The following is a 23,225-nucleotide window of genomic DNA, read 5'->3' as shown; positions in this document are numbered from 1 at the left end:
TAAGACTCAATTAATTAATTCATCAAAATTAAAAATAATTAATTGATTAATTTAGTTGATAATAATAAATTAATCCTAAATTTATGTACTATTTCAAAAATATTATTATCATTAATGCTAATCTCTTTCTTCTAAATGTATGTTAATATAATCACTCTCTTATTTAATTAAAGGTATGTTAATCTAAAAATAATTAATACACCAAATAATAGATTGAGTTTTTTTATAAAGGACAACTTTTAAAAGTTGAGCCCTATAAATATAACCAGAGACATGTAATAATGTTAATGATAGTCAATTCAATATTACTAATATAACAACTAATTCTTCATTGTTTTCTACCTAAAATGGATATTTGTTCACATTTGATAACTTGTAATCAAGATGAAGCTTTATTCTTAAATCATTTGTTTGAAATTTTATTTGTGATTCACTCCTTTTGAGAGCTCTTCAAAAGTTTTGATAATATTCAAGTCAACAACATAAATAGTTATAACAATTTTTTTTGTGTGGGGAAATATATGAACATTCAACATAGAAGGTCATACCACATGTACAAATTGCTTCAATCTAATAAATCCATGAAGAGATTTACTCATTTTAGTTGAATAAATCTACTCAAGAACATATATTACTTCAAACAAACTAATTTGTTCAAAGAGTTTCGCACAAGTATCATTATCAAGTGAATCACTACAAGTCTAAAAACTCACTTCACAAACATGTTTTTTACTTCAATTACATCTTTCTATTTTGATCCATCATACGTGTCTACGTTCCTTAGTAAACTTTGAGTCAGGATCCTTATTATCATTCCTCAACTACATCAATTTAACCAGAAATAGATTCATGTCAGTGAATCATTTGATAAAAGATGCATAGCCTAAATCTTAAACCATTATATTATTTTATTTTTTAATATATAAAAACACCTTTTCTTCTGATCCCAGTGTTGGATAATATTAGCAATTGTTGTCCATGTTAAGTACTCTAACATTACATTTACATTGAACAATGAAATCAACACATCTACCAGCAGGTAGAAATAAGAAAGAAAGTAAATTCAATACAGAAAAATCGTGTCTAAATTTTCAACCCTCGTGGTCGAATCTCAACTTTATGTTTTCTTTTTTAAACAAGGAAACCAGAATAAGAAGTTATTAAAACAGTAGAATTACAATTACCCCCAGCTCAGGATTTTACAAAAATATATTACTGGAGAACAAATTCTGGGTTCAGGTCCTTCCATACTATCTGTTATCATTTGTATGCTCAACAACTACCCTTTTTCTGTAGTTCATTTTAGCTTCAGTTTCTTTGACAACTGCATTTTCCAACTCCCTTAACTGATCTTGGTCATTCAGCATATTCGAAGATAGCAAAGGAGAACCTGGCAGAAAGATTAGAACAGTCTTAATGATTTCATCAAGAATTAAGAATAAACTGACAATTGGCATCTCCAATGACAAACCAGACATTCATTGAAAATTAAACCGCAATACAATATGCTTATATTTTATACATAACAATCCAAATTATTCCTCCGGCAACAAGAAAGTAGAGTTCATTAATTAAAAGCTTCAAAGATTTTATTCTAAAATAATACAGTAATTAACTGGAAATGACCCATAACATAACAAACATACACACAAAAATGAAAATAAAAAATAAATCTGGTGATACTTAAAGTTACTACAGAAGTTAAACTGAAAATTACCATTCTGGTAGTGTCTCATCCTTAAGAACAGATTCTGCCATTTCTCGATCTCTTCTTCCAACCTATTGTAATATGTTTAGAATTCCAAACCTAATAAGGTATGCACCATATCTCCTGCAGTAAAACAATTGGGAAAATTTCGCTTATTAAAACACAATTATACAAAAGAAACATTGGGTTGTAGGTATGCTACATCTTTAGCAATAGGCACACGCACATCTCTTCCTCCATGAAAAACATCTGAGGGGTATTAAAAAGTTTAAACTTTCCCAAATAAATTGAGGGTGGCACTAATAATTTGGAGATCTACTAGAGTTTTATTTAGGATAATGATATTTCACTAGGATCATGTAGTACAGCATGGCAAAGCAATATAATCTGATGTAATAGTATTTAAGAGAAGGAGAGCAAGAAAACCTTCATAGAAGCAAAAAATAAGAATATAAAATCAAGAGGTATAATGGCCATTTTCACCATATGTGCCTCTGAAGGAAGAGTTTGATCACTTAGACAATATACCATTAAAGAACCTGTTTAATTTTATATGGAGAAAAAGGTCTCTTGTTAATTACATGTGAATTTTATAATCCAAATCTTGCAGGCACTACCCATTTAAATTACAATTGTTCTGTTGGACCAGATGGGACAGATTTTAATTTTTTTCCTATAAGCTTAGCAACTCAAAGGCACAGCTGCTCCACTAACAACTAAAATATCATTCAAACTCCACTAAAGCTAAAATGCAACTCATGCCACTTCATAGAAAGTATTTAAACCACCATATCATAAATAGCTTCACTAGTGCAGGCAGGTATTACATACAACTATTATTCATTTAAGATACAGACAACCAAAAATATTCACGCAGAACATTGATTACCTCCAGAAAGTGCTACCTTTCACAAAATTTACTTTTGGAGATGGCCATGCAAGGCTAAATGCAACAACACATTTTCCATGGGGTTCAACACTTAAACCCATATTAAAGCTGCAACAATGCATTTGCTAAGCATTCAGCCAAACCCATCTTTAGATATAGTAAATCGTGAGTGATAGATGGCCATCCATTATCATGTATATCATCAATAAGCTCCCATTTAGATGAGATTCTCCTGGATTCCTGAGCCATTAATAGCAGAAATATGAGTTTACAGTATCAAGAATCAAACTGTTGCAAGACAAATCTCTGAAGAGATCCATGGCTTCTTTCATCCTTTTACCCGGGCAAAATTCATCAATCAAGATGCAATGACTAAAACCATAAGAAGCCAATCCCCTTTCAAACATTAGGTTTAAAAATCAATTGCCTAGATGACATGTTGTATTTTGGAAAAAGCATCGAATAAGATATTATAAGTGATAACATCAACCGGCGGACCACCATCATGCATCACATTGAAAAGCTCCCATGCATGAGAGATTCTCCCAGACTTGCACAGGCCATCAATGAGACAATTATAAGTTACAGAGTCAGGAACCAAATTTCTGCGATGCATTTCTTCGAAAAGGTTCATGGCTTCATCAATCCTCTTGCTCTTGCAATACCCATTAATCAAGATGTTATAACTAGAAACATTTGGAGTCAGTCCCCTTTCAAACATTAGATTAAATAATTCAATTGCCTTGTCGACAAGTTGGATTTTACAAAGAGCATCTAACATGATATTGTAAGTGATAACATTAGGGGACGGACCACCATCATGAATTGCACTAAAAAGTTCCCACGCATAAGAAATTCTCCCAGATTTGCACAAACCATCAATAAGAGAACTGTAAGTTACAATATTAGGAGCCAACTTTTTGTAATTCATTTTATTGAAGAGGCTCAATGCTTCATCAATCCTATTATTTTTGCAATACCCAATAATAAGGATGTTATAACTCCAGACGTCAGGCGTAATACCACATTCAGCAAATGTATCAAATAATTTTCTCGCCTCAACCACATCATTGTATAAGCAATATCCACTCATCAAAGTGTTAAAAGTAACTAAATCTGGTCGCTGACCTCTTTCAATCATCAAATTACGCATATCATGAGCTTTTCCAAGCATTCCTTTTTTACATAATGCATCAATTAATATATTGTAGGTATAAACATTCAGGTTGACGTTTCTATCAACCATATCACACAACAACCGAGTAACTTCTCTCCACTGCCCCAAACCACAAAAACCATGAATTAGACAAGTGTAAGTAAAAACATCAGGGTCTATTCCCCGGCCAACAACATCCGAATATAAATCCCTCGCCTCAGTTACAAGTCCATCTTTGCACAAACCATCAACAATCATGTTGTAGATTACTACATTCGGCCTAACCACTTGCCCTTCCATCTTGTGCAGCAACTCAAAGGCCTCTCTTGTCAGTCCTATCTTACACAACCCATTGATCAAGGTCCCGTAAGTAACTTCATCCAACAGAAACCCCTGTGCCACCACACTGTCATGAAATTCCAATGCTTTCCTAACCTCACCATTGATACAAAGCCCTTTCATGATTGTGGTCAAGGTTATGGCATTGAGCTGATATCCCCTCTTGAGAACCATGCCCAACACAGAAAAAGCAAAACCCATGTGACCCAAGTGGCAGTAACAATTGATCAAGATACTCAAAGTCACTATGGACGGTGTGATTCCTCTCAACCCCATTTGTTTAGAAAGTGATATAGCAGTTGGGTAATGCTTCATCTTCACTATTGACCCTAAAATCATGTTAAATTCTACAACAGATGGAAGAGGGTGCATAGTAATCAAGCGAGTGAATAAGGCCACGGCATCATCGATAGCATCAAACCCAGATTTTTTTTTCGCATTTTGTTTTTGGGAATCAGAAAAGAACCTCAGAAAGACACTAAATTTGGAAATCGCATACCTTAATCTTGTTGTCGTAGCAGCGTACAACATGGCGGCCTTCCTTCCAAAGTTGAAGAAAAAGATTGGATTTTTCGGTGATTCCATTCAATGTCTCTTCCCAAACTTCGAATGAAGAATGGGTTCGTGTGAATTTTGCAAGTGAATCCCTGATTTTTTTTTTCGTTTTTTCTAAATTTTAAAATTTTACTATCAATTTTTATTTTTTAAAACTATGTACTATCAATTTTAGTTCTTAGAAAGTGTTTTATATAAGGAAAAAATTGATTTAGATAATTCTTAAAACAAAATAAAAAATATTTTTAAATTAAAAGAAACAAAATAATATTCTTTTAGAAAAACCAAATTCAAATATTAGTAATTTTAAAAGAACCTAAAATATATTATATCCTAAATTTAAATAGAGATTCGGTTGGTGGTGATCCTAATGTTTATATTTACTCAATTTTAAAAGTATTTAAATTAAGTTGTAATTTTGGTTCCACTAACTTTAAATTTATGATTTTGATTTTTTGAATTTTAATTATAATATTTGATAAATTAGTGATTTTGATTCTTCTGATAAATTATTAATAAATAATTATAACTAATTAAATTATTAAGTTAATTGTAAATTAATCAAAATCTTAAGAATTAATAGTATTTTATTAAAAAAATTTAATGATTAATAATTTTTATTTAATTTATAATTGATTTAATATCTCTAATAATCACAACTATTAATTAATAATGGTCATAATCATAAATTTATAAAATTAAAAAAATTAAATTAAGTATTTATTAGTATTCCTTAACAAAAGTTGGATGAGATCTTTGAAATATCCGCATATAATAATATCAGAATATTAAGAGAGAAAAAAAAAAGAAGCAATTTTAGTTGCTTGTTTTTTCATTGGATTTAGTTACTTGTTTAACAAATAATTATTTAAAAAATCGACGTTAAAGTTTGGAAAGTCCTTTGAAATTTTTAATCAAAAGCTTCTTTAACAGCAAGATATTAATGGAGTCCACATATTTGCGTAATAATAAAAGAAGATATTAATAACAATCCTGGACAAAGATAGCCTTCTATTACAATATTTAGGAGTCGATTACTTTTTACTACAAATAGTTAGTTACCCGTATCTACGCAAGGGTGTTTCACTATATTTTTTTGTTTTGGTACTGTAATTGTGTTTAGATTTAAAAGTTAATTTTTTTAATGTTTGAAAAATGAGAATTTAAGATAAATGAATAATCAAAATTAATAATACAAAGTAAAGTCCATCATAGTTGAGGTGTATTAAAGTTTTAATGAATATAAGAATAACAATAATTTAAACGTAAATATGTAATTTAAGTATAGTTATTATCATATTTTATTGTTTATAACGTTATAATATATAATCAAAAGTGCACTAAGTAGGATAAGAGTTGCATAACTTAATTATAGAAATACCAATCAAAATATCCATGAAATTTGGTGTTAAACTTTAGCTCAATAGATACAACCTACATTAAAGAATACTATTTATCTATGTAGATGCACTAATAAGCTACAAAATTAAATGTATAATACAATTGTATATATTTAGTTGTAAGTGTGTAAAACTTAATAAATGAGAATCAAAACTAATTAGATTGAGATATGTAATATATTTTATAAAATAATAATGTCTATTTAGTTTGGATGATATTTATGGTTACTCATGTTTTAAAATTTTATAAACAATAAAATGCATAATTTTTGTCTAATTTGAAATCTAAAACTAATTTTAAATATAATTAAATTGTTATTGTAAATTGTAGTAGACAATATAATTTATAAAAAAAGAAAATCTTTGACAAGAAGAACAAATAATTTTCTATATTTAAATCAGATGATAATATTTTTTACTTGAACTATAGTTCTACATGAATTCTAACTAACAACTAAAGAAGTAGTTCAAGTCGTTGTACCTAAGAAAAAAAATAACAAAAAAATTACATTTTACCCATGATATTATATATGAGTAAACTTGATATTAAATTGTTATAGAACATGTTGAATCATTTTGTTAGCAAAAGACTTACATATAATTTGAGTGTGTCTATTAAAATTATTCTCAATAATAATAATAATAATTTACAGCAGTAGCGGAAAAAGGAGGAATCACTTAATGAAAATTGGGCTTTTCTAGGTATGTGCAACACAACCTTTGGATGATAACATTGGCTGCTTAACACCCAGACGCATTCTTCAATGGGCTTCTGCTTGACCAATTGTGAAAGAAATCCTCCCACAAAAGCATCTCCTACAAAAACAAAAGAATATAAGTATCTAACATTAACAATTTTTTAAGTTTCCACAAACATTTAAAATAGACAAAATCAGAATCTAACTTGCCAGTATCATCAACTATATATTGGTCGCATGACTATGATTTACTACTCAAAGCATTTTATGAGCACACCAATTACCCATAAACTTAACTACACATATAACTTTAACATTTAAATACTAAAAGCAATAGGTTTGTACCTACTCTATTTGTATCAACTAATTTGTCTTTAGATAATATCATCATAGGGTATAATTTCATTTTCCCATCCTCAGCAACACAAACAGGATTTGCAACTTGGGTGATAACGATAATTCTTTTATGTTTTTCTTATGCTTTTGGCAAGTGAGAAATCTTCAAAGCTACTTCCTCAACATTATCATCTGCTCAATAGGACAATAAGAAAAGAGTCAAAATACATGACAAATTAAAACTTCAACAAAAACGACAAGCCTTTAAATCTGCTAATTAATGATTACTTTCTAGCCTTGAGCTTTAGAAAATGTTCTTGCTTCAGTCTCAACATTATTAAGATCAATATGAAAAATTTTCTTTCTTTGAATTTACCAGAGAAGGATCCTTATGGCATAACTTTGTCTGGTGCACCCTTGAAGAACTCAAGGATAAAGGTAGCAGAAAGGTTCATCATGAAGATCTACATATAGGAATAGAATGCTTAATCTGCAAAATGCTACAAATCGACCATATTTCTTTCAAATATACTACAGTATGGGAGGGGAAAATACACACCAAGTTTGCTCCTTATACCATATTGTAAATCCTTTAATTTCAACTACTCAATCACTCAATTATTTACAAATAACTCCCCAAAAGACAACTAAAATTATCTTCTAGGATTGAAGAACAATGAAGTCAATTGTTAAAAGAACTCCAATAAATAAATCTCTCATTTCAATCTAAAATATTACAGTAATAACATTCAATATTTTGAGTACATTGCCACTTTGAAATGTTAGTCATTCCTCTAATTTGGATATTGGGTTGATAAATATTTTTCAAGTGTAAATTGTCAAATGAAGCTAAAGCCCATGTTTGTTCTTAATGCTGATATGGTCTTTGAACCACACTTACGAATATAAAGAAATCAGTAATTTACAATTTTAATTTTTTCTTCAGTATAAAAAAATATGTACTTAAAAATATTGGCAAAATGCATATCCTTATCGAGAAAGTAATAATAAGAATTTGCTTACACCAATCTTCCAGCTTTGCTAGTTTCTATAATTGTTCTGCCTTCATATCTTCTATGTAGTTTTCTGTTGAGGGGCTGCCAAAAAATTCAATCCAAATTTCTACAACATCTTTCATACCTAAGCTTCAAAGAAAAGAAAATAAAATAACTGAGAAATAAAATGCATATAATAAAGTCCAAAAATCACACATCATTCTAAACTTGTCTACTAAAAAAAGTTAAACTATATTTTGAATGTAGCGTGATAGTGAGTATGCACTAAATGTAACATCAATATTTAAAAAACCAACCAATAAAGCTTACCAATGAAAATTTCAAAGTTCATTTGGGTATTAGATCAAACACATAACTTGCAACTCATAAATCAGTCCAAAACAAATAAAAAGTAGAATATCATTCAAACAAAATGTACAAAGACTCGTATAACATTATCCAGATAAAATATTAAAAGAACAAATGAATAGAAATCTTTTCTACATAGCCAAAGAAAATCTCAAAGTACATTTGGGCATTTAACCAAACACGTAGCTTCCAACCCGCAAAGTAGTACAAAATAAAATCAAATAAATATTTAGCTATTTCTCCATAACCCATCAATAAAGTCACACCAAAATCCATGGAACAAAAACAACTAATAAAATCATATGAATGAAACATTAAAAGAAAAAAATAGATGGAAAAAAAGGAATAAAGGAGAAAAGATGAATGAATCGTGTATATAGAGAACAAGATATTCATCTTTATATATAAATTTATTTTGTACTACCAAATAGTTGGGAAGAGAAATGGGAAGACTTACCAAGAGTAGAGAACTCTTAAGTTGTTAGCGTCGAACTTCAAATTGATACCAACGTTTCGCTGAATAAATCGTGTTTTTTCATCTTCCTTTACCACCAAATACAAAAACGGATTCAGAAAACAAATGGGAAGAGAAAGATAAAGCGAAATGAGAAATGGGAGAAACTTGGTACTAATTTTTAAAATATTAAGAAAGTGGAAGCCAGGAACACCCAACTTAGACAAACACAACGTAAGCTCAATTGAATTTAATCTTCATACCAAACAGAACCATATGTAGAAATATATATTGAACAAAATAAATGAAGAACATGTATGGAAGATTTTTGAAGAACAAAAAACAAACACAAAGTGACATCACACAAAGAAAAAAAGGTAAAAACTTTTCAAAACTCATTCGATGATACAATTGTATCATGTGAAGCATAAAACTCACATAGACCAAAAATCCCATCATCACAACAAAGTTTTTGATGCAATCCTACCCCCAAGAGTATTGGATAGAAGACTCCAAGAGGATTGAGCTAGAGTTGCTAAAGAAGGCCCTAGGTTTCTCAGATTTATGAGCACATGGGCCAAGGCTAGGTCCATTCTTCTTTGTAAATATTAGAATAGGTTTTTGTTTCTTTTGGGCCTTGTATTTTGGCCATTTTATTAGTATAGGATTTTAGCCTTGTATTTTAGGGCATTTTGAGTAGTCTTTGTAGTAGGAATGTTTTTGTATTTTCATGTATTTTGGCATGGGAGTGAACTTAGCTATTATAGGAGGTGTATAGCTAACTTCTAGCTTCTCATCTCAAGGAGGTGAAGTTAGCTATTAGAGGGGTGTGTGTACCTAAGCTCTAACTTCTCTAGGAATATTCTCAAGGAAGCTTCTCAAGGAAGTTTTTCAAGGAAGCTTCTCAAGGAAGTTTCTCAAGGAACCTTCTCAAGGAGGTGAGCTTAGTTATTAGAGGGGTGTGTAACTAAGCTCTAGCTTCTCAATGAAGTTTCTCAAAGAAGTTTCTCAAGAAAGTTTCTCAAGCAAGCTTGTCAAGGAAGCTTCTCAAGGAAGTTATCTAACCTATTCTAATATTTACAAAGAAGAGTGGACCTAACCTTGGCCCATGTGCTCATAAATCTATCATGAGGTTCATGAGAATCCTAGAGCCTTCTTTAGCAACTCTAATTCAATCCTCTTAGAGTCTTCTATCCAATACCCTTGGGGGGGTAGGATTGCATCAATTTTGCGGTTGAATTAAAAGACCTTAAGCTAGAACCTACATAATAATAATAATAACAATAATTAAACAAAACCAAAAAATCACACAATTTTTTTTAAAAAATATGCCCATAATACCTTACAAAATTGAACTTCAATTACAACGATGCATACCTATCTCATAGTCATATATAGAAAAGAAAAATCTTTCATAAGCTACCCAATGTTACATGTATATATATAAACTATCACAAGACTTGCTAAGGAACTAACCCAATACTTTCAAAGAGATGTACGGTTTTACCAAAAGCAACACCTCTAAATTCAACGATTAAAGTTGGACATTTAGGTAAATTCTTCCCATTAGAAGTATTGATAACTTTCATTTGAATTTCATCCAATTGCTCTAACCTTGATTCCTTGACAACTAACTCGCATAAATAGAAACTCATAATCAGTGACAATAGCATCATTTGTTGCATCCTTCATAAAAAAGAAATTTCACACTAAAACCATCATGACTTGATTCTTCTAGAAATCATAATGGAATTTGGGTGAGATAGTTTGTCAAACACCTCATAAGCAAGATAGATTTCAACATTTCTTCAACATTTCATCAATGATGTTCTACAATAACCAAATGCTGAGATAGTGTATGAGAGCTTGAAAATTTTTGGTCTGTCAATTAATGGTCATTGTTGCTTTTGTAACCTAAGACTTGTTAGAAATCATAATGGAATTTGGGTGAGACATTTTGTTAAACACCTCATAAGCAAAACAATTTTTAACAATTTTAAGTAGAATTTGTTTTTATGATATAAGAAGAAAAAACAAGATTAAAAAATATCAACAAAAATTTGGAACGTATATCAAATAAAAAGTTCATATCTAATGAGAAGAAAGAAACAATAAAAGACAAATATTTCAAACTTGATCTATCACATTGAAATACTTGTTACTGCGGCAAGTCGGTGGTGGTGTAGCAATGTTGTTTGGTGGTGGTCGGAGTTTGGTCATGGTGGATGAAGGGTGGAGAAGATGAATATGATGAGGTGCGACGATGCTGTCGGTGTCAAATGAGTGGAGAATATTTTCAAAATGAAGGCAAAATTGTACAAATTTGTTCAACAATATCCATTAGGTGAGATGGTGGAGAGAGGATTTTGAAATTCAAACGGCTGAACAAAAATGGACAAGTGTCAATTTTTTATATTGTCCAATTTTGTAAAATGAACAACCTATTATTTGCTCATAATAAAAGTAGAAGCTACAATTTAGAAGTAAATTATAAATAGAGAGAATACAAATTTAAAGAATAAATGTAAATCAAAATTTAGATTAATCGTAATCTTTGTTGTCTTATGAATCTAAGAAGATTAAGAGAAAAAATGTAAAAGAGAAACATAGTAGAATATTTGTGTTATTTGAATATTTTTATTTAAAAAAAAGTGGAAAAATTTCCCTCCATTAGTTAAAATAAGTGAAAGGGGAATGAAAATTGAAAATAAATACATAAATGGTATTTTTTATACCAATTAAAAAAATAAATTTAACTCAAAATTTTCAAATTTTATTATGTTATTTTTCTTTACGTCAAAATATTTATTAATCTTATGTTTAAATATCCGTGTTACAAAAAGAATATAAATTTAAATATCACCTAATCAGTATTACAAAAACTACTAAAAAAGCATTACAAAAAATATATATGAAAATAAAAGCAATCCGCAAATATCGATTAAAAGTATTAGATAAAAGAAAACGATCTTTTTTTGGGAGAGGAAAAAAAACAATATCGGTTAGTTGGCCATTAAAAAATGGATCTTGGTCGTTACAACATTATATCTATCATATATATTCATAACCATTAGAAAGAGAATATTGTTAATGCAATTTTAAAGTTAGATTTTATCTTTTAGTTGGCTCAGAGTAAACATTAAATGCAATGGTTTTAAATCAAACTAGACTATAGAGACTCTTTTGGAATTGAAACCTCACTTTTTTATAAAAGAAACCCACTTTTCTGTGTTTATATATCATGGATGTGATTGAAGTGAAGAAACTGATGGAGGCAGAAGGTGGTGTTGGGAGTGGAATAACAACCGCATCGTCGTCCAAAATATGCAAATATTGACTGTGACACGGTGGTGGAAATCGAAAGCGATTCTCATACAAATTCAGCATTACGCATAGGTGATATCATCTCTTTAATCATTTCTCTTAGTAAAGATGGTCTTGCTAAACATGGGTTGTCGTTGTCTCCTTACTCTTTGTGGGAAGTGCCACTTTACTCTTAATCATTGTACCAGTTCAATGTATGGATAACTGTTTTTAGTTTGTTCAAATATCATTAATGAAGGAAAATATAATTTCATGGATGTGAATTATTATTATTTTTATGTGGCAATTACAACAATGTCAATATAAAATATAAAAAAACCATCAATTCCTAAAAAGCTTTAACTATGTATACGGCCACCTCAACCATAAGATTAGCAAAGCCTTTGTATTTTTATTGTGTAACAAAAAAAAATAAGGTTTTATTATAATACTCAAATTTCTTTAATTAATATTATATTTAATAATTTATTGGTAAATCATAATCAAAATTATATTTTATTGATTAAAATAGTTTTCCCATTTTTAAAATTTAAAGTTTTAAATCTATATGCTTTAATATTTTATGTACTTTTTATCATTAAAATTAATGTATGTGGATTAAATTAAATTTACCCAATAATTTCATAAACATATTCTTCCTAACTTGTGGAACCATTAGTTGACAAGCGTTGCAGTATACTCACAAGTCACAACTTCCTAACCTTACAAACAATCCAAATATAACTACTAACACTAGTTGCTTTTCCAACAAAAATTCGACCTTCTAGACAATAAATAGCATCTTCATCCCCTTGACATCAAAATTCTAAACATGGTTTTGTTGCACAAAAAATATCACCCCACATTCATTTCATCAGTGTTTTTGAGGTGAGGATAACTTGCAAGGAGGACTTCACTCCAACGACTAAAGTTGCTCGAAAACTGAGATTTGAAGAAAATATTTGGAAGACAATGCTCCAAGGAGATAGATAGATGTATCAAGATGCCCAAATGAGGGAGTATGTGTCATAAATTTCAACTATAACAGGCAACAGCAAAATGACTTTGCTATCTCCACTTATTTTTCTGTCTAAGCCTCTTAAAAGCCATAAATGTAACTGCTGCAGAAAGAGAACACCTGACCAAAATACAAATGAAAATTTGTTAGAAGGATGCTTCAACCTCATCATTAGAGGCTCAGTTCAACAGAAAGCTGCTTATTTTCATTGAAAACCTTATTTCTTATGTTAAGCTTAATTTCCACAGGTAAATTCTAGTTATAAGTGGGACAAAAGGCCCTACCGAAAAAGAGAAGAATACAATTATACAACAAACTATGACATTGAACAGATAACAATGAACAGAACAGCTGATAGGGAGAGAAGAAAACTAAGTTTGAATGGGCCAACTTATCTGAATCTCTTAAATAATGACAGAATAATAGTTTATGTCACCAGATAAGCATTGAAAAATCATAATTAATATCACTTACAATCAAGAAAGGATGGATAAGGTTTTGCTTTGATTAATATTTAATTGATTTTCAATCATACACTGTTACTCTATTAGTGGTATCATTCAGTGGCAAACTAAGTATTATTGCAAAACCCATGATCTTGCAATCAAATATACAAATGCTGGGAGGCACCAATAATAAATCAATTTTTAATTAGACCCAAAAATGCATCAATATTCAGCAAGAGAAAAGTAAGTTGCATACCATGTCAATGTATAGTTTAGGTGGTCCCTAGGCATGACTGAACTTCGAATCAAGGTATTCACATCCTTGGGCACAGGGTAAGGATTACTTGGATTCACATCTTCGTTAATATCTTCAACATAGATGGTATTTTCTGGAAGGCCGCAAGCACGAGCAATGCCTGGAACATCAACATAGAACCACTGGGAAGCCTTGGGATCATTTGCCGGAACAAATATGCTTGGCTTCTCACTTTCACGAACTACGCCAACAACTTCTATAGGTGTAACAGATGCAACCTGATCCTGTAAGTTGCAGAGAGAAGTTTGAATTTAAATTTTTTTTCTGCATTAAACAATATATGGATATGGTTGTGGGGAGAGGCAACCTCAATAACAGGCTTTCTAGACCAAAATCTCCACCAAGATTTAGTTCCATCATCGTGAGAAGGGGAAGGAAGAGCATCTTCCAAATCTTCATCTTCTGAAGCCTCTAAAAATTTGTCTTTCCAACTACGTGGAACCCACCCTCTGTTGACTAAAATTGGAAAACTCACACTGGAAGAAACATACACAATAAAAAAATTGAAGAAACTCAGAACAAATAATATAAATTATCTATTAAACCAGTTGCAGGGTAGTATTCAAAACTAGCAATTGATTGCTTATGATCAAGAGAAAAAAAACTACGGTTGACTTGATAATATGATAGACATGTTAACTTACAAAAATTAGGACTTAAAGCTTATGAAGTGATGAAATAAATCCAAGATATCCAAAGCCCTCAAAAGCTCAAAAAGTTTAGCCAGACACAGTAGACAACACATTGCACATGGATAATTATATTGATGAAAAGAAAAGACACCGACATGAAACATACATAATGATCAGCAATAAGTTAATAATCTTTACCAAAAGTAAAATCTTAAAGTTCATTCAGGACATGAAGATTTTGAATCAAAATAATAAAAATCTGTTATAAGAGAAAATTAGTAAGTCGTACATAGTATAACAAGCATCCATTTTAGAATAAAGAATTAGTTAATCTAATGCAAGAGGGCGCACTTTAGAAAATAAAGTACAATTGTAGCTCTTAAATAAAAAATCAATGATTGAAATTACAATAAAACACAGACACATGCATATAACAAACTATCAAGTTATTAAATATCAACTGTCAATTTTCTAATCAACGGATATAACAGCACTTTGTCCTCTAAAGTGCATCCCCCTCACTTTAGGAAGCCAAATCCTTTTTATGCTTAGTAATGTTGAATATAATGAGCAACACTTTCAATATCAAGTAACATTAGTTTGACAGAAAACTCATCCTTTATCAAATGGTGTCAAAAACAGAAGGTAACGATGAGGGAAATTTTCAATCCAGAATGTGTATATAGTTTTACAGTACAAATGACAGTGCAGTGCAATCTATTTAGAAGACTAAATGAAAGCCTTAACTACTCTAATTAATGATGCTTGACCTTCTACTTTCTTGTTCTGTATAGAATTTTACACTCACATTTGATGAAATTTAAGCTCTAAAAATAAACAAAAAGGGTAATGCAAGAGACTAAAAGTTTCTCGTGACTTAATCTATTACTTTCATTGACAAAGCTATTAATGTTTATATTTTACCTGTCAGGACAATTGGGAACTGGCATAAGAGGTGTTATGATATAGTAACCATTTTCAGTGATTCCTGAAATACTTCTTGAACGTGGTCCCACATAGATTGATTTTTTATCATCAAAATATCCTTTGCACACCACCTTCCTAAATTCCAGAGAATCTAATTCCTCATTTGATGAATAAGCACTACTGAATTTTAATGGTTCCATTTGCAACCTGTTCTCTCGATATTCCAACATTTTAATCTGCAACATTGAAGATGGAAGAAATTTTCAATTAGCTAATATGCATAGCAAATATCCAAACATGAAATCTCATGAGTTCATATAAAATAAACTCAATCCACAAAACTTTTTTCCAAATATTTACAACAGAATACTCTATCTATTAGTAAACTATTAATGTTTGATTGTAATGAAATTCTTAAAACATCGTGTATTCAAATCATCCATGTATCATGGAGATGGAAATTAAGGCAATAATCCATTCCACAATATAATCAATAAGCCTACGATTAGAAATCTCCTAAATGGGTTAAGACTTAAGAAATAAGTGGCATGCACAGATGAAATAATACTAAATTCAAAACATGATGAGGAAAATGAGAAAATATTATATCACCTCGATGCATCATATTTATTAAAGTTACCTAGATCAATAATGTCAACAGAAATTGATTCAAAGTCTCACAATCTTGACAGTCACAAATAATAATACACGTTTTCAGCCATGGTAGTTCAGACAAAGTTCACAACTTGTTACACATATAAAAAAAAAGTTTACAATAGCACAACAGATCACATTTTAACTTTTAAGACCACAATCCACCAAGCTTGTAGAGTGGAGTTCTTTTACTTGATCCTCATCACAAAGCACATTGCTATATCCCCCCTCCCCCAATTCACTTACAAATACCTCATTCCAAAAGCAATACAAGTATAATTATTAGGGTGGTGTTACTTTCACATTTTACATAATCTTCTATTAGATTCAATCACATTTCTTTCGGCCCTCCTATTCATTCCCCTTTATCATCAAAATCAATGGTTCAAAATTCTATAATTGAGATTATGAGAAGAAAACATTAAGTGAAGAAAAACAAAACAATTTCCTAATTATTATGAATTCAATACCAAAAAAGACACACCTTTTCTTCTCTTCTAATAATCTGCCAAGTCCCGAGGCCAAATGTGATTGCCCCAGGTAGAAACAGCAACCATCTAGATGCTTTTCCTTACATATACCCAAAACAAAATACAAATACAAAAAAAAAAAAAATCAATGACAATAAAATAAAAGATTGAATTTTTATGAAGAGGGACTTAAGCATTGCAAAAACCAACATTAACCCGGATGGAGAATCGATCGAAGGAACAGGAATCAGCACATACTCTGTGATTCGGAAGAAGAGGGAAGTGTTGGGTCGGAATCAGACACAGAGGAAACGGCGGCGCCGGCGGCGGAGCTGAACTGCCTGAGGACGAGGAAATGTTTGGAGGTGGCACCACCGCATGCGGCGGGGGTGCGGCTGAGATGAGTTAGCATTCTTGCGAGGGAAGGCGACGAAGCCACTGAGACATGTGAAGTGAGAGAAGAAAAGAGGCACGAAGAAGAACAAAGGGTTTATGGAGGTAAAACCTGCTGCGCGCGTGTGGAAGCACCTTTAGCTTCGGTAGGCATTAGGTTGCATTGCATACTTGCCTTTGCATTGTATTTGAAAATATTAAAAAAAAATATTGTGAAAAAATGTATTCCTTGAATTTTTTTCGATTAGAGAAATGCCATACTAAACTTAATAATTTATGTTGTGTAATAAATGTTAAACAATGCAGTAATAATTTATATTGTGTCTATGCTTTTGTCTTTTTAAGATAAGGTGGTGTAAAAAAATGTGTGAAAAAATTATTTGCAATATTAAATTTTTGCCTTTGTGATTGGAGACATATTTTTGGATCAAAATGTAATTTTGACAATTTTCCCTTTCTTATTTGTTGGAGCATAAGGTAGCTTTTTTACCAATGTTTCGTCTGATGTCTGGAAAAGGCTATTTAAAAAAAATATCTTTTAATTCTCACATAAAAGTGATAAAACTATTTATAAAAAATAATATTTTTTAAAATGAAATAATCCAAATATGCACATTATTGCTCCTCTTTGAATACAAGAGTCCAAAAATATTATTTTACATCTTCTTTTTTCTTTTTTATTTAATGATTAATTTCCAAACCTTCTCATAAGAAATATACTCCACTCTTTTCTTATTGTGGCTTGGTTTTAAGAAAATGGTGAGAAACTATATATGTCGTCATGTAATTATAATTAAAATACCAATCGGATGGATTAAGAAAAAAAAAACATTATAACATGAGATCATCATGCTCTTTAAAGATGTGATTAGAATCTTGATTCCCTAGTTCGTATGTATGGCATAATGAATATCAATATTTAAAAGGATTAATCACTCATGAGATAAATCTATATGGCATTGTTTTATATTTTGTTCCTCCCTATATTTCTCTCTTCTTTATTTTTACATACATCATATTTCTCTCTATTATATTACTTGAGTTTCTCTCTCTTTTTTATTTAAGTTCTAAAAACAATTATGAAAAAGCGCTCTACAAATTAAATAAAATTCCTCTCTAGAGAAAAGATGTGCTTTGACAATTGACACTGCATCAGTGATATAATATCACCATTCAACTCAGATATAGAGCCAAAGAAAAAAAAATAAAGGATATATATATATATATATATATATATATATATATATATATAATTAAGAATGAACAAACCTTCCAAAAGAATTTACTCAATATAATAAATTGAATTTGATTTTTTTAGGCAAATATAATTATATTAAGGTGAGTATGACTAAATAAGATCAACCCAAACACCAGTTCCAATTTTAAAACATCAAATGGCTAAATAGAAACAATGAGAACAAAACAATGTGATATCAATCTTGTTCCCTACCATTATTTCTATTGCAGCCACTGCAAAATTAAAATTCAAAATGCGTTGCACTATAGACAGAGTTCTGCTGGTACATGTTCTTTACTCATTCTGTATTCATGATCACATGAAAATTCGCAGAACCAAGACAGAAATTTCAACAGTAAGTAGACTCTCGTACATAGGCCTAGTATGAAGAAAATACTAGAGCTGTCAACAATGCAACAAAGCCAGGTACACCAAAATAAACGATTCCATGTGGGGTAATCATATTTGTTGAACTTGTTGATTCAGAAGACTCCTCTTCAGATGCAGCATATTCACCTAGAAGCAGTAAATACATATAGTATTAGTTATTACAATATTTATAGCTTGTTCATAAAAATATTGCTTCAAGTATAGCTAGCTTCTTATTGACAGATGAATTTATTCGGAATTAATTTCATTTAACTTATTGAATGAAATTCTTCATATTTTCAACGTTTTATGAGTTCTTATTAATTTAAAAAATTTATCCTATGTTAACGTAAGCACACATGGGTGGCAATGATTTACCTTCTGATGCCGGTGATGAGCTTGATTCTACAATGAAAATAAACAAAACAAGTTGAAAGTTAATTAAAACCAGAACATTGGCAAGCAATTCAAATGCAAAATTTTAAAGAAAGGTAAAGATATTAAAATTTAGTAAGCATATATATTCTGCTAATTAAACCTATAATTACATATCATCATTATATAACTATTAAAATAATTAATATAAAAATCAACAAAGGTGTCATCATATATAAAAACTATCATCGTGTACATATACAAAGCACAAGAAATAAAGAAATAATCAATGGCATGGAAATAAATCATTAATTTATGATTATTAATTACCTTGGGATGATCCTCCTCCTGCTGTTGTGTTGTTGCACTTAGAAAGTTCAACATCGATGCCACAAGCTTGAGGGAGCTTCAAGATCTCATCCTTGGAAGCACCAAGGGACTGAAACAACGGAGTGTTGTTAACGAAATTGCAAAGACATTGTGTGTTATTTTCATGCATCTCCTTCAATGGTTCACAACAAGCCGGAGAAGGGTTGTTTGGAGATTTCAGGAATTCTTGGCATGGAAGAAGCCTTTGCATGCATTTTGCATCTTGTAGAAAATCACCTTGTGCTAGGCCAGGTAGAAGCTGATCAAGAGAAGCTGCACTATCACACATACCAAGGTGAAGAAGAGATGAAGAGAAGAACATGACAAAGAGGAAGAAGACCTTGTTATTGGAATAATAGGCCCTGTTCTTCATCATGATGAGAGAGAAATGAAAATGAAACAACATCAACCAAACTCTTGATGTAGTTGTTGTTGTTTTTGGTTTTCCTCTATTATCCCCCTCTAGAGCCTCATTGTGGTGGATGGTAGTTATATATAAACCAAAGAAAATTTCTATTTTTAAAAAAGGGTTGTTTTGAAAAGGAAAACTAAATTGAGCCAGCCATCTCTTCATAGCCATATTTATGCAACTCACCAGGTTGTTCTATTTTGAAATTACACCTTTTTTTCTTCTATCTTTTTCTAGTTTGGGATATCTGTATTCTGTATTATATATTTTTTAAACTTCATTAATTTTATCTACATGCACAATATATTGGAATTTGCAAAATTCAAGTGTAGATGTTTTTAGGTATTCTTATCTGGATTTTTTTGGAAAAGTGTAATGCATGCTATATGTTAGGAAAGTATTTTGCACTACCTGATTACGAAATCCAAATTTTTGTGTTATTGTGTATTATTAGAAAATATTAAAATAAAAATATAAAAAATAACAACTTTGACGGAAATTAAAAGTGGTTGTTCTTATATATAGATTTTGTGCCACACGAATTTTGTACATACCAAGCATTTGTCATTTTGGAATACTAATAATGTAATTTTTCACACATTATTTTTTATTATTAGGTTAAATTCTTGTGATAGTCAATAAATCACCGAGTCTCGCTTTTTGTCTTGAGATAAAAATAAATGTTTAAATCATATCATTTCGATGGACAGTCCTTAATATTTTGAGCTCAAAACACATATTCATGACACAATAATAATAAAAACATTTTTAATTTTGTGTTGTGAAAGTTGCTGAAAAAGGAAAAGTAGGAAGAGAGAAGAGAAATAACAAGTGCTAACAGAATAAGAAAAGAAATAAGAAACAAGGAGAAGTGAAAGCAAAAGGAAAAGGAAAAATATTTAAATGGTGAAAAGAATAAATTGAGATACATTTAGTAACTATCGTGAACCAATTAACTTGAGTTCACAGTATAAATGGGCCTATGACCTATATCATTTAAGCCCGCATAAGTTTATAAGTTATAGACACTTTTTAGATAATTACTTAACGCACTCAGTTTTTGCTTGATGCATCTCCTAAATTTGAAAAGTTCCCATCTTATGCTTCTCACACCTCACTCTCTTCTCTCCGTCTTGCTCTTCCCTGTCCGCAGTGTGAAAGCCGTGGCTGAAGAGCATGAGACAGTTGACTATCGATTTGAGTCCAAGGAGCTTGGAGATGTAGCAGGGCCAGCTTAAGGCCCAAGTAGTCCAAGCAAGGGCTTTAGGTCCCAAAAAAAGACCCCAAAAATTTGTTTTAGTACTAATATTCCTCAAAAAAAAGTTTATTGTAAAATTATATTTGAAAATAAATTTTAATTAAAATACTATAAGTAACTGTTAATCTTTTTATTGGTAATTTTAAATAAAATAATGATAATTTTAATAAACTATTTTATGAGTAAATAAATACTTCATTTTTAAATTTATTTTAGATCTCTCAAGTCCTTGAGCCGTCCCTGAGAGGTAGTGGTCGAAGTCAAGAACAATGTTGAAGCAGGAAGTGGTGTGTATTACGAATTACTAAATTCATAACTATATTATGGTAATGTGGCACGGTGTTGAGTTTAGAGCAACATGAAGGCTCGTGATTGACAGTGATGCATGTGATAGTGGTGGGTGGGGGCGCAATGGTGTGTTTGGTGTGGTGTGGAGGCGTCAAGTGGTTGTAGGGGTGGTGTTTAGGTGCAACTGCAATGGTGTTGGGTGGAGCTGTGGAGTTGCAGTGCGGTCATGGAGGTTTGGAAGAGAGGTAGCTAGGGTTTTTTTTGGAAGAAGAAGGGTGAAAGGGGATATTAAAAAATGTGGAGGTGCACCAAGCAAGAAATAATGTGCGGTAAGTAATTTCCCACTTTTTATTTTTGTTTGGAATTTAAAGGCCTTTCTTTTTTGCAACATTTGAAGGCCTTTCATAATTCATTATATATACTTTATGATTTACACAATTACACACAAATAAATATAATTTTCTTTAAGTTATTTTTTTACTTATATCTATTAGTGTTGATTTTATTAATATTTGAAAGAAAAGTTGTTACTGACTGAATTTTTGGAAAGGAAAAAAATGTCAAACGTGTACATTTGTAATATATATATATATATATATATATATATATATATATATATATATATATATATATATATATATATATATATTCTGATTAAAGAAAACAAGCCAAATCATACACAAATACCAATCTGGTTTGGTTCTCTAATTAAAAGTAAACTTGTCTCTCAATATATTTTTTGGGAATGTGTTTCAAGTCCCTCTATTTTGTTATACTTGGTTTTGTCTTTTGTAGTTTCAAATCAATGAAATCATTTTTTAAAATATTTGATTTTTGTTCCTCCTCACTAACTTTATTGGTGATTGAATTGCATATTGAAAAGATGAAAATTACATATTTCCAAAAGCTATTGAAGGACTGATTTCATTAACTTTAAAGTACAAAAACTAAAACTAAAATTTAATTAAAAATATAGGGACTAAAACATTTTTTTCTTTTTCTTCAAAATTAAATCAAACCTAAGACGATTATTAGAATAGAGCTGTACATAAATCTTTCTTTCAACATTTATCTTATGGAGAGAGAAGAGGAATAGTTCGATAAATGGCAATGCTTTGCCATGGGAGTTGTAATTTTTGGTTTTGGGTAGTGTTGTTTAATTTGTTTTGAAGAAGAATGATAAATTGCAGTTTTCTAAGTCAATTACAAGTCATTATATTAAGATACTAATACATCTAACTATGAATGCACACTTGTGTATACTACACCATTTTTCAATTTGCGTAGATTTTGGGTCCTCTAAAAGTCTAAAGTGAGGAGGTAAAGTCAGTTGCCAATGAAAAAAATTGAATTAATATTTTTTTTCAACAAACATTAATTATTAATTTATTCATTAATTATCAATATTACATCTACATAATAAAATTATGGATGTGTTAGAATATCAATAACTGATTCCTTTATCAACAAATGAAATTATTTTATGTTTAGTCTTTACTCACTTTAGAGGAGTGAAATAATCTAGTCATGTACTCATACAAAAAGGAGGATCAATAATTACAATGCACTTTGGTATAAAGGACTTGCCTTTTAGTCCCTTAAAAGGATAAGCATCATAAAATGTCAGCATATAAAACAAGAAATAAGCTTTTGAAGTGCACAACTACACGTCTTTTGCTTCAAAATTGCCCGTCGTTACCCATGTGGATTTTGGACAAGAATTTTTTTCTAAAACGCTTCCTTGATGCATTACCATCCATACATAAGGGTAGAACATAATCTAAACTAGAAAGAACCAACAACTTCAACTGATATACAGAATCAATGCTCCTTTATTATGTCCTCTCATTTGAGGAACAAAT

General features: G+C 30.5%; 3 protein-coding genes across 5 annotated transcripts; all 3 read right to left on the bottom strand.

Annotated features, from left to right (window-relative positions):
• Nucleotides 1–1,088: 1,088 nt before the first annotated feature.
• LOC100778062 (pentatricopeptide repeat-containing protein At1g12300, mitochondrial) lies at nucleotides 1,089–4,792 on the bottom strand. Of its 2 annotated transcripts, none has more exons than XM_003533275.5 (3): nucleotides 2,598–4,792; nucleotides 1,718–1,831; nucleotides 1,089–1,390 (listed from the first exon to the last, which is right to left on the bottom strand). In XM_003533275.5, exon 1 carries the CDS (start codon nucleotides 4,675–4,677, stop codon nucleotides 3,025–3,027), a length of 1,653 nt encoding a protein of 550 aa, XP_003533323.1. In that variant the 5' UTR covers nucleotides 4,678–4,792; the 3' UTR covers nucleotides 1,089–1,390; nucleotides 1,718–1,831; nucleotides 2,598–3,024. The 2 variants fall into 2 exon arrangements, with proteins under 2 accessions (XP_003533323.1, XP_025979585.1); XM_026123800.2 differs by having other exon boundaries at nucleotides 2,614–4,792.
• Nucleotides 4,793–12,963: 8,171 nt separating this feature from the next.
• LOC100808360 (surfeit locus protein 1) lies at nucleotides 12,964–17,218 on the bottom strand. 2 transcript variants are annotated; one of them, XM_003534089.5, is made up of 6 exons: nucleotides 16,924–17,218; nucleotides 16,680–16,765; nucleotides 15,539–15,777; nucleotides 14,290–14,458; nucleotides 13,923–14,206; nucleotides 12,964–13,340 (listed from the first exon to the last, which is right to left on the bottom strand). In XM_003534089.5, exons 1-6 carry the CDS (start codon nucleotides 17,075–17,077, stop codon nucleotides 13,271–13,273), a joined length of 1,002 nt encoding a protein of 333 aa, XP_003534137.1. In that variant the 5' UTR covers nucleotides 17,078–17,218; the 3' UTR covers nucleotides 12,964–13,270. The 2 variants fall into 2 exon arrangements, with proteins under 2 accessions (XP_003534137.1, XP_040860931.1); XM_041004997.1 differs by lacking the exon at nucleotides 16,680–16,765 and having other exon boundaries at nucleotides 16,924–17,055.
• A 1,171-nt stretch (nucleotides 17,219–18,389) lies between these two features.
• Nucleotides 18,390–19,866, bottom strand: LOC100807824 (non-specific lipid transfer protein GPI-anchored 8). Its single transcript, XM_003534088.4, has 3 exons — nucleotides 19,370–19,866; nucleotides 19,043–19,069; nucleotides 18,390–18,811 (listed from the first exon to the last, which is right to left on the bottom strand). The coding sequence occupies exons 1-3, from the start codon at nucleotides 19,812–19,814 to the stop codon at nucleotides 18,675–18,677; spliced, it is 609 nt and encodes a 202-aa protein (XP_003534136.1). The 5' UTR covers nucleotides 19,815–19,866; the 3' UTR covers nucleotides 18,390–18,674.
• Between the last annotated feature and the right edge of the window lie 3,359 nt (nucleotides 19,867–23,225).

Source organism: Glycine max, chromosome 9, assembly GCF_000004515.6.
Source record: "Glycine max cultivar Williams 82 chromosome 9, Glycine_max_v4.0, whole genome shotgun sequence".
In the NCBI taxonomy this organism is placed as follows: domain Eukaryota; kingdom Viridiplantae; phylum Streptophyta; class Magnoliopsida; order Fabales; family Fabaceae; genus Glycine; species Glycine max.
The sequence above is the reverse complement of the archived record's forward strand: the minus strand, read 5'-3'. Positions and strand labels throughout refer to the sequence as shown.